This window comes from Heloderma suspectum, chromosome 4, assembly GCF_057233095.1.
Source record: "Heloderma suspectum isolate Gila_16-S chromosome 4, 16-S_ref, whole genome shotgun sequence".
Lineage (NCBI taxonomy): Eukaryota > Metazoa > Chordata > Lepidosauria > Squamata > Helodermatidae > Heloderma > Heloderma suspectum.
Genome location: NC_139461.1, coordinates 307,526,502 through 307,540,311, shown reverse-complemented (window position 1 = coordinate 307,540,311; position 13,810 = coordinate 307,526,502). Strand labels below are relative to the sequence as shown.

Genomic DNA, 13,810 nt, shown 5'->3' with positions numbered 1-13,810 from the left:
TATTTTTGTCGTCTTAGTCTACGTAAATCTTGACGTAGACTAAGACGTGCCAAAATAAGGAATGCAAATGGCGGCGGCCGTGGCCACCGCCATTTGCGTACGCGCATTGTTGTTGTTGTTGTTTTTTAAAGTCAGCCGTGATAGGCTACATAAACATTTACGTAGCCTATCACAGTTTTTTTAAAAAACCTAGCCGTGATAGGCTATGTAAATCTTTACGTAGCCTATCACGTCTTTTTTTTTTTTTTAAACTGGAAATGGCGGCGGTGGCAGCCGGTCGGAAGACCAGCCGCCACAGCCGCCGCAGCACCGCCGCTGGAGCCGCCGCCGGAGCCGCCGCCTCTAGGAAGATCCGCCCCAGGTAAGTCTCATCCCGGGGGGGTGGCGGGGGGGTGGCAGAACATTCTGCCACCTATTTTGGGGGGCTGAATGCTCTGGCATTCGGCCTCCCCGAGATTCGTGGTGGAATTCTCTGACATCCCTACTCCCTGCAACAAGAGCTGGCGTGTGTCTGGGGCTCAGGAGCTGGCCGCAAGGGGAAGCGATGATGACAGTGGCAGGCGCAGCGATAGAGGAGGCAGCAACCCAGGTAAGGAGCTGGGGGCTTGAGGGGGGGCAGCAGGAGGTGCTTGAAGTGGGATTTGGATGGTCAAATCCTGCTTCGGGTTGAGGGCCGAGTTATGTTGGGGCCCCCCCAAATCAGCCCAAGCCAAATCAGGCCGCCTCCAAAGACACGAAGCGGCTCCTGAATTGGATCGGGTGGTCCCTGCACAGCTCTGCTTCCTGAGTCCCAGGACAAGAGTACACTGGCTATAGGGATGAGATAACTGTGGGACGTGAAATGGCCTAGGCTGGCCCAACCAATTTCAGATGCAACATACATAAGATCAGTGGAGGCTGGTGGCACCAATGCCAGTGGGGTGGTGAATCCACTCTGGGTTTTTAGTCACAACCAGTCAGACCTCCAAAGGAGATATCCAAGGTGCTGAAACACTTGGGATGGTTCCTTTAGAGTTTTGGCCGGTTCTGACTGAAACCCAGAGCGGATGTCCCACCCCACTGGCATTGGTGCCACCAGCCTCCACTGCACAAGATCCATCCTTCTCTGCTGGGCATATCTCCACTGCAACATTAACCTAGTTTAACAGCACCTGATTTCTTACCCTTGATCATTAGAACAACCATTCCTGACAAACATAAGCATTTTCTAAGTTTTTAAAACAAATCACTTTAAGAGTTAAAGCATATCCAACTTTCCACATATGCCACAAAGCATGGAAAATGTAAGTTAAGGCACCTGGGCTTAACTTCCACAGCATGTAAGCAGTAACATGTTCTAAAGCAGAGGTGCAGAACCTCAGGCCTATGGGCCAAATGCAGCCCTCCAGGGGCCCCAATCCAGCCCTTTGAATTTCCCAGATATGTATGCTCCTTCCTTTAGCCCTACCCTCCTGCACACCAAACATTTGGTGGTTTCCTGGCTTTTGCAAGGAGGGGGGGGACTGTTTCCCCATTCCCAAAAGCTGAAATGCATCTTCTGAGGCTTAGTTAGTTAGTTAGTCTTTTGCCTTTGGCCCCACCCACTACTGGAATGCAGCCCCAGAGCACTTCTCTGAAATGGAATTTGGCCCTCAGGCTGAAAGGGGCTCAATACCCCTGCTCTACAATCTTGCATATTATGCTTGCGTACATCTTAGCATCCATGCACCCACACTTACATCTTAAACCTCCATGCGCCCATGCTTACATCTCCATGCACTTACATCTCCATGCAACCACACTTACATCTCCATGCACGTACATCTCCATTCACCCATGTTTATATCTCCATGCACTTACATCTCCATGCACCATGCTTACATCTCCATGCACTTACATCTCCATGCACCCATGTTTACATCTCCATGCACCCATGTTTACATCTCCATGCACGTACATCTCCATTTACCCATGTTTACATCTCCATGCACGTACATCTCCATTTACCCATGCTTACATCTCCATGCACTTACATCTCCATGCACGCATGCTTACATCTCCATACACTTACATCTCCATGCAACCACACTTACATCTTAGGCTCCATGCACCCACACTTTCCCATTGATCTTTCAGTCCCAATCCTCTTCCTCTGCAGGTGGGGGAACACTAAAGCTCTGGACACAATGGGCAGTGGTGGTGGCAGAGCCTAGCTGCACATTGATGCTCTGCTTTCCCTAAATGCTTTCATTTGGGTGAGAGAGAAGAATGGCATGTGTTAGAAGTGACAGACTGCATGGATGGGGGGTGGGGAGCACCCAAAAAATGGATGGAAGATGCAAGGAAAGGCACAAGGCTGGCAGGGACAGGTGAGCTTTGGAACAAAGGTCTCCTTTATCATGAGGCTTCATGCAAAAGTCAGCAGGTGAAAGGTGGAGGTGGTAAAACATGCATGGGGTTGGATTTTGCAATGAGTTTAGGGGTATGGAACCCCGGAGGGGCAGATTTGGTCTGTGTGTTAGGGAGTCAACCTCTGTGGTTTAAACCGAATGGATCAAAACCTTCAACTTTACAAGCAGAGCTGCACAGAAGCTCTGCAGGTTTGATGTTCTGATGAACCTGGAGGGTTATTTTACTTGGTTTACTTCTGGACAAATGTGCACAGGATTGTACTCTGCAGCATATAATAAGATTTCCAAGAGATTGGTTGTCAGAACAAGGGATGTCTGAGAGTTTCACATCAGTTCTCAAACCATCACAACTTGCCCCGTTTGTAACCCTGAATGCGAATGTGAGTGCTGTTTGTTTTTTTCAAAAAATGCTTCCACCTTCCTGAACTTTTGATTTTGTGCAAAAAAATTGTATTTTTAAAATAGGGGTACTTTAAAATATGCACACTTTAAAATATGCATTTTTTCAAAAGATATGCATTATCACGCTTTAGTCAATGGAGGAAAGGCTCATGGCTTTTTTAAAAAAATGCACAGAAATGAGCACTTTCCCCTTTCAAAATGTGCATTTTTGCTATTCAAACAGAAAGAAAAACAGGTGGCAAACTAAAATGGGAGCAAGGCGAACTGAGCTTCGAAGTGGATTTCGGAGAATTTTGGCATGCTTGAGCATCCCTGGTTCTCCCATCTCTAGTCAGACCTAATGATTTAGAACGGAAAATCATGTAAGCCCATGTTCAGTGTTCCCCCAACCTGTGCCTAACCACTCCAAGCAAAACACTCTAGCCATAGGTTCACATATTTATCTGAAATGGAGAGCTGTGCTGTGGGCAGCGATACTTGAGGAATGCAAACTTTTCTGATCCGCACCTAATGAAATTCACTAGCTTTTGCACATCCCAAATATTCTGATGCAGTTCTTAGGTCATAAAACCTTTCAGGTACATTTATGCTGCAATCCTGTGCACACTTACTTCGGAGCAAGACACATTGAGTTTAGTGGGTCATACTTCTGAGTAGACGTACACAGGATTGCATGGTTAAAAATGCATATTTGGAGAGAAAATATATTTTGAATACATATTTGGAGAGAATATGCATTTACATGACATATTTCAACACATATTTAAATGAACATTTGTATGCAGGTATTTTTAAAATGCAGATTAATTTAGAAATGGACAGAACTGATTCGGGGTGAACACATTCAAAAGTGACGAAGATTGGAAATAGACCAATTCACCCATCCCTAACAGTGGTTTCATAGCCACTGATAATAATTCACATGGTTTATTGAGTGGCAGTATCTTGGCTAAGTTGCAGCCCTCCAGAGATTCACTGGTTGGCTTCTGTCCACATCCTGCTCCCCTTATACTGCATTGCTCTATGTGGGGTTCAAGGCCTTCTGATAAAGATCTCACCACTCTCATCCTCCAGTATTTCTTCGATCCGGCCTCTCTGAAATGGAAAGGAAACATGATAGAATCTGAGGGTAGTACAATGCTCAGAAATATTAAGGAAAACATTCACCCCAAATCTTTACTAGGCCAGACCAAGCGAATGCCCTGAAATGGAGGGGAAATGGTGAAGTAAGCCTATGTTTATTTGAAGTAAGTGAGAATGTTGCATTTTCTAGTCATATGATGATTTGATATATTACTGCTGGAAATGGTTTTGAATGGCTATAGAAAACACTTGGAAGGCAGATAGCAGAAGTAAGACAATGAAGATTTAAATATTGTGCTAAAAGTTATTTCCATTGTCTGTTCGGAGAGAAAATAACCTTTCTAGCACAATATTTAAAACACTATTGTCATTTCTGCTGCTCAGGCCTTCAAAATGATTTTAAAAAAACCCCAAACGTTTAAAGTTCTGATACCATTTGATTCACCAAGACCTTGCCCCCAAATGGGATGTCATTACTAAAATCACCCAGGTCCAAAGAGGGTTTCTTAAGTGTTGTCACAGAATTGCTTTTTTCAAGGTGACTGGCACTACCCCATCTCATAAAATGGCATTAGCTACTTTTTGGACCCATCCAGTCAATTCCCCACTCCCCCTCACTGTACCTTCCCAATAGCTAAGATGGACAAAGATGGAATTGTCCAGCTCAGATGAATAAGAGAAATGTTATCCTGAAAGTGCCTAGAAAATCTGTCACAGCAGGCCTCCTAAGATTCCATCACATCCCCACCTAGGCCTGATTTTAACCACCACTTGTAAAAGCTGTGCTGGAGAGCTACTGAAGGATGCAATGGAGGTGGTTAGAAGTACTGTCTGTTTACAGCAGGTGAGGGCAAATGGTGGGCCTCCAGATTTTGTTGGCCTCCAGATGTTGGCGTCCCTCGCTATTGGCTATGCTGACTAAGGCTGATGGGAATTGAAGTCTAACAACATCTGGCCACAGCTTGCCCATCCTATTTTAGAGTAACCCCCCCTCTGTGTATGTATGTGTGTGTGCGTGCGTGTGTGTGTGTGTATATATACACACACACACACACACACATATATATTCAGTTCAGGGTGCTACCATCTTCCCTAGAAGAGCCAGGGGTCTTTGCTTCTGGATTTCTGCCTGCTGTGTTTTTGGTATAGAAGTGAAGTTATGTACTATGTAGGCAGGGGCAGATAAGCAACCTGTCTGCACCCTGAAACCCTGGCTCCAAGTGGCTCTTCAAACCAGTAAATCAGACTACACTAGCAAATATAAACTGCTTTACTGGATCAGACCAAAGGTCCATCTAGTCCAGCACTCTAATTCACCAGATACCAGCCAGATGCCTCTGGGTGCCCAAAAGTAGAGTACAAAGGTGTCAGCGATTCCCCTTTTGTTTGGTCCAAGCATCTGTACTCAGAGGGATGCTCAGAGGGATGCTCAGAGGGATACATATCCATCCATCCATCCATCCATCCATCCATCCACCCATCCATCCATCTAATCATAGAGTTGGAAGGGGCCATTTAGGCCACTGAGTCCAATCCGCTGCTCAGTGCAGGAATTCAGTTTAAAGCATCCTTGAGAGATGGCTACCTAGTCTCTGCTTGAATATCTCCAGTGACTGAGAGCCCTCCACCTCCCTAGGCAGTTGGTCCCATTGTCTGACTGCTCCAACTGTTAGGAAGTTTTCCCTGTTGTTAAACTGAAATTGCCTTCCTGTAACTGAAGCTCATTATTTCATGTCTTACAATCTTTAGGTACTTGAAAAGTGGCATAATATCCCCACTCAGTCTTCTCTTCTCAAGACTACTTGTCTATCCATCCATCTATTGCTCCCCACATTTCTATCCCTTCCACCCCATACAAGCCCTCCCCAAGTTGGGTTACAAAACAAAATACCACAACAGAATTAAATCAGAGTACTGAAAGCAAGATGGGCAGCATTTAAATTTTCCAGCTCAAATTCAAAACCATTAAAAGCCGGTCAGAACTGAAGTGTTTTTGTTGCCTGCTTGAAAGTCACCAGGGATGGGGCCTACCACACAAAGGCCCTGTCCTGCATTCCCTCCAATCACATTTCATGTAGTGGTGGTGGGACCCGCAACGAGGCCTCAAAAGACGACCACAACCTATAGGCAGGTGTATATGTATTGCATGTTTCCAGATTCCCTTTGTGCCTGATGCTCACTCTTTGTCTCTTTCCAGAACAGGATGACCGAGGGATAAGACACCTGGAAGGAACCACTTTGCTGGAAGGTTTGCACACCCAGCATATACCTGAACTGTGTTCATGCAGTCGGATAATTTTGCAAGGTTCTTCTTGGGTGGGAGGAAGACCTCCAGTCTCACAGCACCTTTCGCATTCCTCTGGAAGGAGACCAGGAAGTTGATCTCTTGTGCCTGGAGGGAAAAGAGACACAGGGAATGTAAAGCGGAAGCTACCTTAGACTGACCAGCAGGCAGGCAGGACATCTCTCCCAGCTGTACTAGCTGAGATTCTTTAACAAGAAACCATGGGTCGAAAACCTGTGGCACTGCATATGTTGTTGGGCTCCAATGTGCATCACCCTCAGTTGGCGTGGAGCATGGTCAGGGATGATGGGAGTTGTAGTCCAACATCTTCTGGGCGGGCACAAGTTCGCCGCCCTGTTCTACACAGAAAACATTTGTTCTACCACTGAGTGATGGCCCCACGATGCTGAACAATGGGTGACGCTCCCAAGCACCCAATGGTCTTGATTCAATGAATGTTAGCTGCAGTTAAGTCCTAAGGAATCAGTGGGGTGAGTTCATCAGAACTAAGCCCAAATTGATTCAAATGGGCTTCAGAGCAACAAATTCCTCTTGGCTGGGGGCTCTGTGTTTTCACTTTAATTTACTTAAACCTGAATACCAACAAGGTCATGATCCCCCCAAAGCCATTTGTTTTGTTTGGGAGATTCATCGTTGTATATATTGAGCTGTTTTTGGAAGTCTGTAAAGGCCAGGCATGGTTTATTGCCAGTTAAAGGCCCTCTGAAGACACTTTGTCTCACTGGCCAGAACGGTCTCAAGCTTGGGGGAAGAGCAGGGTTTGTTTGGATAGTAGCAGCAGCAGCAAAGTCCCGTTCCAAGGTTGCTAACTATAGCATGTTCATTGCGAGAGCCTTAAATAACGGTGACCCCATAGCTGCAGTAGGAGCCAAGTGATGATATCATGTTGTTTGGAGATTAAAGAAAACAGCTTCCTTGAGGCGGTTTGGTCTAAAATAAGCAACTTTCTCCAGAATCAGCTTTCTCACAGGGATTAGACAGAGAAACTTGGCTTGGGGTTTGTAAACCCCGACCATTTAGACTGAAAACAGGAGGGGCTGTGTTGGCACTTGGCAGGTACTCCGCAGATCTGGAAAGAGCTTTTGGACTGTTTGCTTTCAGGACCAGCTTGCCAGAGAGGATGATCACCCCACCATCTGTGCCTGAACCACAAATTCCAGGGTGTTTGGGCCACCTGCTCCCTGGCTGGCGATGGCCAGGTTCCCATAAACAGTGCTTCCATTTAACAAACACTTCTCAGGGGAAAGTAGATGCCCCTAGAGTGAGATACAAAGGTGTGTTGGGGGGAGAGACTAGAAGCTGCATTCAAAGTCGGGGTTGTGTGCATGGGTGGCTGTCGATTGCTAAATGCAGCCATGGCAAGGAGGGAACAGAGAGCAGGAATCGCTCACACCAAGAGATGCTTGCTTTAATCTGTGGGGAATAGGACCCTCCCTCCTTCCTCTAGACCAGGTGTGGGCAACTTGTGGCTCTCTAGATGTTGTTGGACTACAACTCCCATCAGTACCAGCCAGTGCAGCTGTTGGTGAGGGATGATGGGAGTTGCATTCCACCATCTGGAGTGCCATGAGTTGCCCACCCCTGCTCTAGAGTCTTCAAGCAGAGTTGCTGGGGAGTGTGGGACTTGTAGTCCAACATATCTGGAGGGCATCAGGTTGGGAAGGGTGACCTAGAACCTGTTAAAGCCAGGAAGGGGGATCTACACACATGGGGCCTTCATTGATAGCAGAGTCCTATGCATGAAGCTCAGCTATTGTCAGGAGCTGCCCCTTTTCAGCATGCAACTCTTTTGCTGAGGGAACTGCACTGCCTGCCTGTTCACTACTGGGCTGGGTTTAGTTTTGCTACCAGTATATAAAGCTGTAAGCAACCAGGGACCAGGATACTGCATGGACACTTGGCCTGATTGGAGTCTACCCAGAGTAGAGCCTTCAATGTGGTGGGCCCCTTTCTGTGGAACTCCCTGTCTCTGGAGGTCATTGTGTCATTTTCGGTGCCTGCTGAAGACATCTTTATTCCAAGAAGCCTTCCTTGATAGACCAGCCACAGTTTCATTGGTATGCTGTTTTTAAAAACATTTAATATGGTGTTTTATTCTTTTATCTTTTATTGCTCACTGCCCCGGAATCTGTTTAGAAGTGGAGCAGTATATAAATGTTGTAAGTAAATAGATACATAATCTATTTATGTAAATAGTAAATAGATACTCCAGCAATTCATGGAACGAGAATTGCCAGATGTACAAGCTGGGTTTCGAAAAGGCAGAGGAACTAGAGACCAAATTGCCAATATCCGCTGGATAATGGAGAAAGCCAGAGAGTTTCAGAAAAACATCTATTTCTGTTTCATTGACTCTTCTAAAGCCTTTGACTGTGTGGATCATCATAAATTGTGGCAAGTCTTGGTGGTATGGGGATACCAAGTCATCTTGTCTGCCTCCTGAGGAATCTGTATAACAACCAAGTAGCAACGGTAAGAACAGACCATGGAACAACGGACTGGTTTAACATTGGGAAAGGAGTACGGCAGGGCTGTATACTCTCACCCTACCTATTCAACCTGTACGCAGAACACATCATGTGACGTGCTGGGCTTGATGAAGCCAAGGCTGGAGTTAAAATTGCTGGAAGAAACATTAACAATCTCAGATATGCAGATGATACCACTTTGATGGCTGAAAGCGAGGAGGAGCTGAGGAACCTTTTGACGAAGGTGAAAGAAGAAAGTGCAAAAGCTGGGTTGCAGTTAAATCTCAAAACAACCAAGATTATGGCAACCATCTTATAACTTATTTATTATTATCTCATAACTTATTTATTATTGCATTTATATCCCGCCTTTTTTCCTCTTGTAAGGAACCCAAGGCGGCTTACATTATCCTCCTCCTCTCCGTTGTATCCTCACAACAACAACCGTGTGAGGTAGGTTGGGCTGAGAGTCTGTGACTGGCCCAAAGTCACCCAGTGAGCTTCCATGGCCAAGTGGGGACTAGAACCCAGATCTCCCGGCTCCCAGTCCGTCACTCTCACCACTACACTACACTGGCTCTAACTGGCAAATAGAGGGAGAAAACGTGGCGGCAGTGACAGACTTTGTCTTTCTAGGCGCAAAGATTACTGCAGACACTGACTGTAGCCAGGAAATCAGAAGACGTTTACTTCTTGGGAGGAGAGCAATGACAAATCTTGATAAAATAGTGAAGAGCAGAGACATCACACTGACAACATAGGTCCGCATAGTTAAAGCAATGGTATTCCCCGTAGTAACCTATGGCTGCGAGAGCTGGACCATAAGGAAGGCTGAGCAAAGGAAGATAGATGCTTTTGAACTGTGGTGCTGGAGGAAAATTCTGAGAGTGCCTTGGACTGCAAGAAGATCAAACCAGTCCATCCTCCAGAAATAAAGCCAGACTGCTCACTTGAGGGAAGGATATTAAAGGCAAAACTGAAGTCCTTTGGCCACATAATGAGAAGACAGGATACCCTGGAGAAGATGCTGATGCTAGGGAAAGTGGAAGGCAAAAGGAAGAGGGTCCAACCAAGGGCAAGATGGATGATATTCTGGAGGTGAAGGACTTGACCTTGGGGGAGCTGGGGGTGGCGACGGCTGACAGGAAGCTCTGGCGTGGGCTGGTCCATGAAGTCACGAAGAGTTGGAAGCGACTGACCGAATAAACAACAACAAATAGATACATAAATGGCTGTTCAGAAGTAAGACCCAGGGCATTCATTTCCTTACTCCCAGGAAAGTGTGAATCAGATTGTGGCGTAAGAAGCTAACGTATGCATTTACCTTCAGTCAATTTGTAGGCTGTACTTTTCACTCCCTACTCCCTCACAATGTCAGTTCACAGTTGGGTGGTGATGGACCTCAGTAAGAGCAGTGCTACTACATGTTACACCAGCAAATGCACATTTTCCTGCATTAGCATTCCAACAGTGTCAACCCTGGGGTTGGGAAGTCCACCTTTGCCTCATAAGACATGGTTTCTGCCTAAGGGCCAAAGTACGCATGGTCTTAACTGCGTAATTCTGCCTTTGATTGCAGAGCCCCCCCCCCCAATGCTAGCGTGGCCCCCCCAAGCAGATTGGGACCCTAAGATGGACCTAGGGTGCTCAACCCCACACCGCCACCTTCACAGGTGCATTTGGTGGCAACCCAAGAGAGGGCCTTCTTGCTGGCCACCCCCAGACTGCTGGCACTCCCTCCCTGCTGAGGGAAGCTGGGTTCACTGCTTTTCTGCTGTCCTTCTGCCAGCCGGCAAAGGCCTCTTTATTCAAGCAGGCCTTTGGCATGCAAGCAGCTTGGTTGGTTGGATGCTGTTTTTATTGTTATTGCTGTGTTTTTATTGTGTTTTAATGCACTGTTTTATTATTATTTTAATCAAGTTTCATTTATGATTGTAAGCTGCCTTGAGTGTCATTTGTCTTGGTAGAAAGGCGGGGCACAAATCAAATGGCCCATTCGTCATTCAAAGGCCTTTCTAGAAAGGAAGGTGGGTGAGGTCTGGGCCATAAGAGAGGGGTCAAGATGATTCCTCAGGAGGGACCTCCAGAGCCTGGATGTGACTACCAAGCAGGCCCTCTTCCTAGTTCCAAGCTAGGCAGAACACCAGGATTGATGGAACATATAAGACAGCTTCTGATGATGACTTTAGAGTCCCTCTCAATCACAGGGTTGGATGGGGGCTTGTCAGTCATCTGGTCCTGCTTGATGCAGGACATCCAGAGCTAGAACATCCCCAACAGACGGCTTTCCAGACTCTGCTTGAAGACCTCCAACAAAGGAGGGCCTGTCTATCTCTCTAGGTAAGTGGTTCCATCATTGAACTGCTGTTACCATGAATACATTTCTCCTAACGTTCAGCTGAAATCCACCCTCCTGTAACTTAAGCACATTAGATCTAGCCCTGCTGTCTGAGTCTTTGCCCTTTTCCATGCATCAGCTGTATAGGTATTTGAAGACTGCTGTCATGTCTCTCCCCCCCGCCCACCAAGTCTTCTCTTCTCCAGGCTAACAATACCCAGTTGCTTCAACCTTCCCCCAGAGGACTGGTATTCCATATTCCTGACCATCTTCATTGCCCTTCTCTGAACCCATCCCCAATTGTCGATATCCTTCTTAAAGTGCAGTGCCCAGAAATGGACACAGTACTCCAGATGTGTTGGGACAAGGATGGTCCCTATGCAAACCCTATGTAAGTTGGGGTCCTGACAGAGTGTACCGAGCTTAGAGATGTACAGTCTGCAAACACATAGGGAGCCTACAGAAGTCTAAAGCAGTCTTCCCCAATCTGGTGCCCTCCAGATGTGTTGGGCTGGAGAATTATGGCTGGCTGGGAACCAAGAGAGTTTCGATTCAACACTGGAAGGTGCCCAGTTGGGGGCAGTGCTTGCAACCACAATCATGCTGCCCCTGCGCATGTATGCGCAATGATTGTGCAAGGAGTGCTTCTGAGACACCCTTGCCGTCCAGATGTTTCATACTCCAACTCCCATCAGCCCCAGCCAGCATGGCCAATGGTCAGGGATGCTGGGAGTTGTCATCTGAAATATTTGGTGAGTACGAGGATGGGGGAGGCTGTTCTGAGAGAGACACAGTGGACAGGCCTTGATGGACACAGAGAGAGACACAGTGGACAGTGGACAGGCCTTGTCCATGGGAGTGTGTGGGGTGCCTGAGGCTCCATCTCTGGCCAAGTCAGCTGTCTGGCCTTGCCCATGTGCCACATCCCACTCACTCTCAGATTCTGATACTGGAGCCTTGCATTCCGGAGACGGTTCCGAGCCTCAGCGGCCTTGAGGATCCCAATGAGATTTTTCTGCTCCGTTTCCTCCTGGTCACCAGCTTTCCTGTCCTTCATGAGAACTGTAGCCAACAGGGCCTTCACTCTTGGCTCGCTGGGATCGGCAAATGTCAAGTAGCGCGCAGCCTGCTTGGGAGTCATTTTGTTCACGTCACAACTGACTGACGGCTTCGTGAATTGAGTGGTAGATTTGCTTCTCTGAAGAGCTTTAGCCATCTTTGTTTACCCCTTGGGCCTGGATCCAATGCTGCAGGAAAGAAGACCAAATAGACTCAAAATGGGAAAATGGAAGGCTAGGTAAAACATCAAAGAGTCATACTTTGCAGTTATGTGAAAGCCCTTCATATACATGATCACAGTAGGTCTTACAACAATTGTATAAGGCAGGTCAGTAGTATTATCCTGAAACAGTAGATGGAAGAGCTGAGGCTAAGCAAGAGCAGTTTACTGAGGTCCACCTAGAGAGCTGATGGATGAGATTTGAACCACCCATGTGTTTAAGAGCATAAGAACATAAAACACAAGAAGACCCCTGCTGGATCAGACCAGGGGTCCATATAGTCCAACATTCTGTTCACACAGTGGCCAGGAGACCCACAAGCAAGACATGAGTGCAATAGCTCCCTCCTAGTGGGTGCAACAGCGCCCGCTAGGCTAAACCATAGGATGCCCTCTAAACCTAGAACCTCTTTTGGCCAAGGGTCACATTGGCTCCAGGCAAGCATGGACTCAATGCAGCCACCCCAATTACTGGCATGTGGCCCCTGACATATTTACCGGACACACGTTCCATTCACCCCATTCACAAGCACACACACTTTTTACCCCATGCACATGCATACACTCACCCCATTCACACACGTGCATATACATACACATACACTCATCCCATTCACACATGGAGGGAAAGAGCGATCTTTCCATCCATGGGAAATTCACTGCCTTTCTCTGCTGTGGGCTTCCCCCACTGCACACCAGCTTTCCTTGCCTGGGGAGGAGGGGGGCAGGGCCCAGGGAGAGGCTGGCAGCCTTGATGAGGAACCCTACTGGCCGGATAAGGCCTGCAGGTTGGAGGTTCCCCATATCCGCTCTAAACACCCCACTGCTTCCATATATCACACAAATTATAGCAACCTTCCCCATCCTGGTGCCCTCCAATGTGTTGGAGCGCATCTCCCAAAATCTCTAGTCAACATGCTTATTGGCCACACTGGCTGTGGATTGTGGGGGTTGTTGCCCAACACATCTGGAAGGCCCCACACTGGGGAAGGCTGGATGTCAGGAGGCTATGAGTTACGCCTGTGCAGAAAAGGGCAACTAAAATGATCAAGGGGCTGGAGAATTTCCGGTTTGAGGGAAGGCTGCAACAGCTGGGATTGTTTAGCTTGGAAAAAAGGAGGGTGAGACCTGATAGAGGTCTACAAAATCATGCATGGTGTGGAGAATGTGGATAGGGAGACATTTTTCTCCCTCTCCTATAATACTTGAACCCTGTGGGGTCATCTCATGAAGCTGATCAGTGGGAGATTCGGAACAGATAAAAGGAAGTCCTCCTTCACACAGTGCGGAGTCAAACTATGGAATTCGCTACCACAGTATGTATGGCCACCAACTTGGATGGCTTTAAAAGGGGTTAGACAAATCCCTGGAGGAGAAGGCTATCGACGGCTATTAATCCTGATGGCTGTGAGCTACCTCCAGTGTCAGAGGCAGTATGCTCATGTACACCAGTTGCTGGGGAACATGGGCGGGAGGGTGCTGTTGTGCTCATGCCCTGCTTGTGGGTTCCTGGTCAACAGCTGGTTGGCCACTGTGTGAACAGAA

The 13,810-nt window shown here is 47.2% G+C and overlaps 1 protein-coding gene across 1 annotated transcript; it reads right to left on the bottom strand.

The window, feature by feature from the left end:
• Window positions 1-3,824: 3,824 nt before the first annotated feature.
• On the bottom strand, window positions 3,825-12,202 carry LKAAEAR1 (LKAAEAR motif containing 1). Its single transcript, XM_084851696.1, has 3 exons — window positions 11,921-12,202; window positions 6,145-6,267; window positions 3,825-3,887 (listed from the first exon to the last, which is right to left on the bottom strand). Exons 1-3 carry the CDS (start codon window positions 12,200-12,202, stop codon window positions 3,825-3,827), a joined length of 468 nt encoding a protein of 155 aa, XP_084707822.1.
• Window positions 12,203-13,810: the final 1,608 nt, after the last annotated feature.

Bases quoted from the DNA above. Each gene is read 5' to 3' on its own strand.
- LKAAEAR1 (XM_084851696.1), bottom strand. From the start codon at position 12,202: ATGGCTAAAGCTCTTCAGAGAAGCAAATCTACCACTCAATTCACGAAG. The intron at 6,268-11,920 runs GTGAGTGGGATG...TTTTCCCTCCAG, and splicing joins TCCAGTATCAGAATCTGAGA to GCACAAGAGATCAACTTCCT. The intron at 3,888-6,144 runs GTATATGCTGGG...TTTCCATTTCAG, and splicing joins ACTGCATGAACACAGTTCAG to AGAGGCCGGATCGAAGAAAT.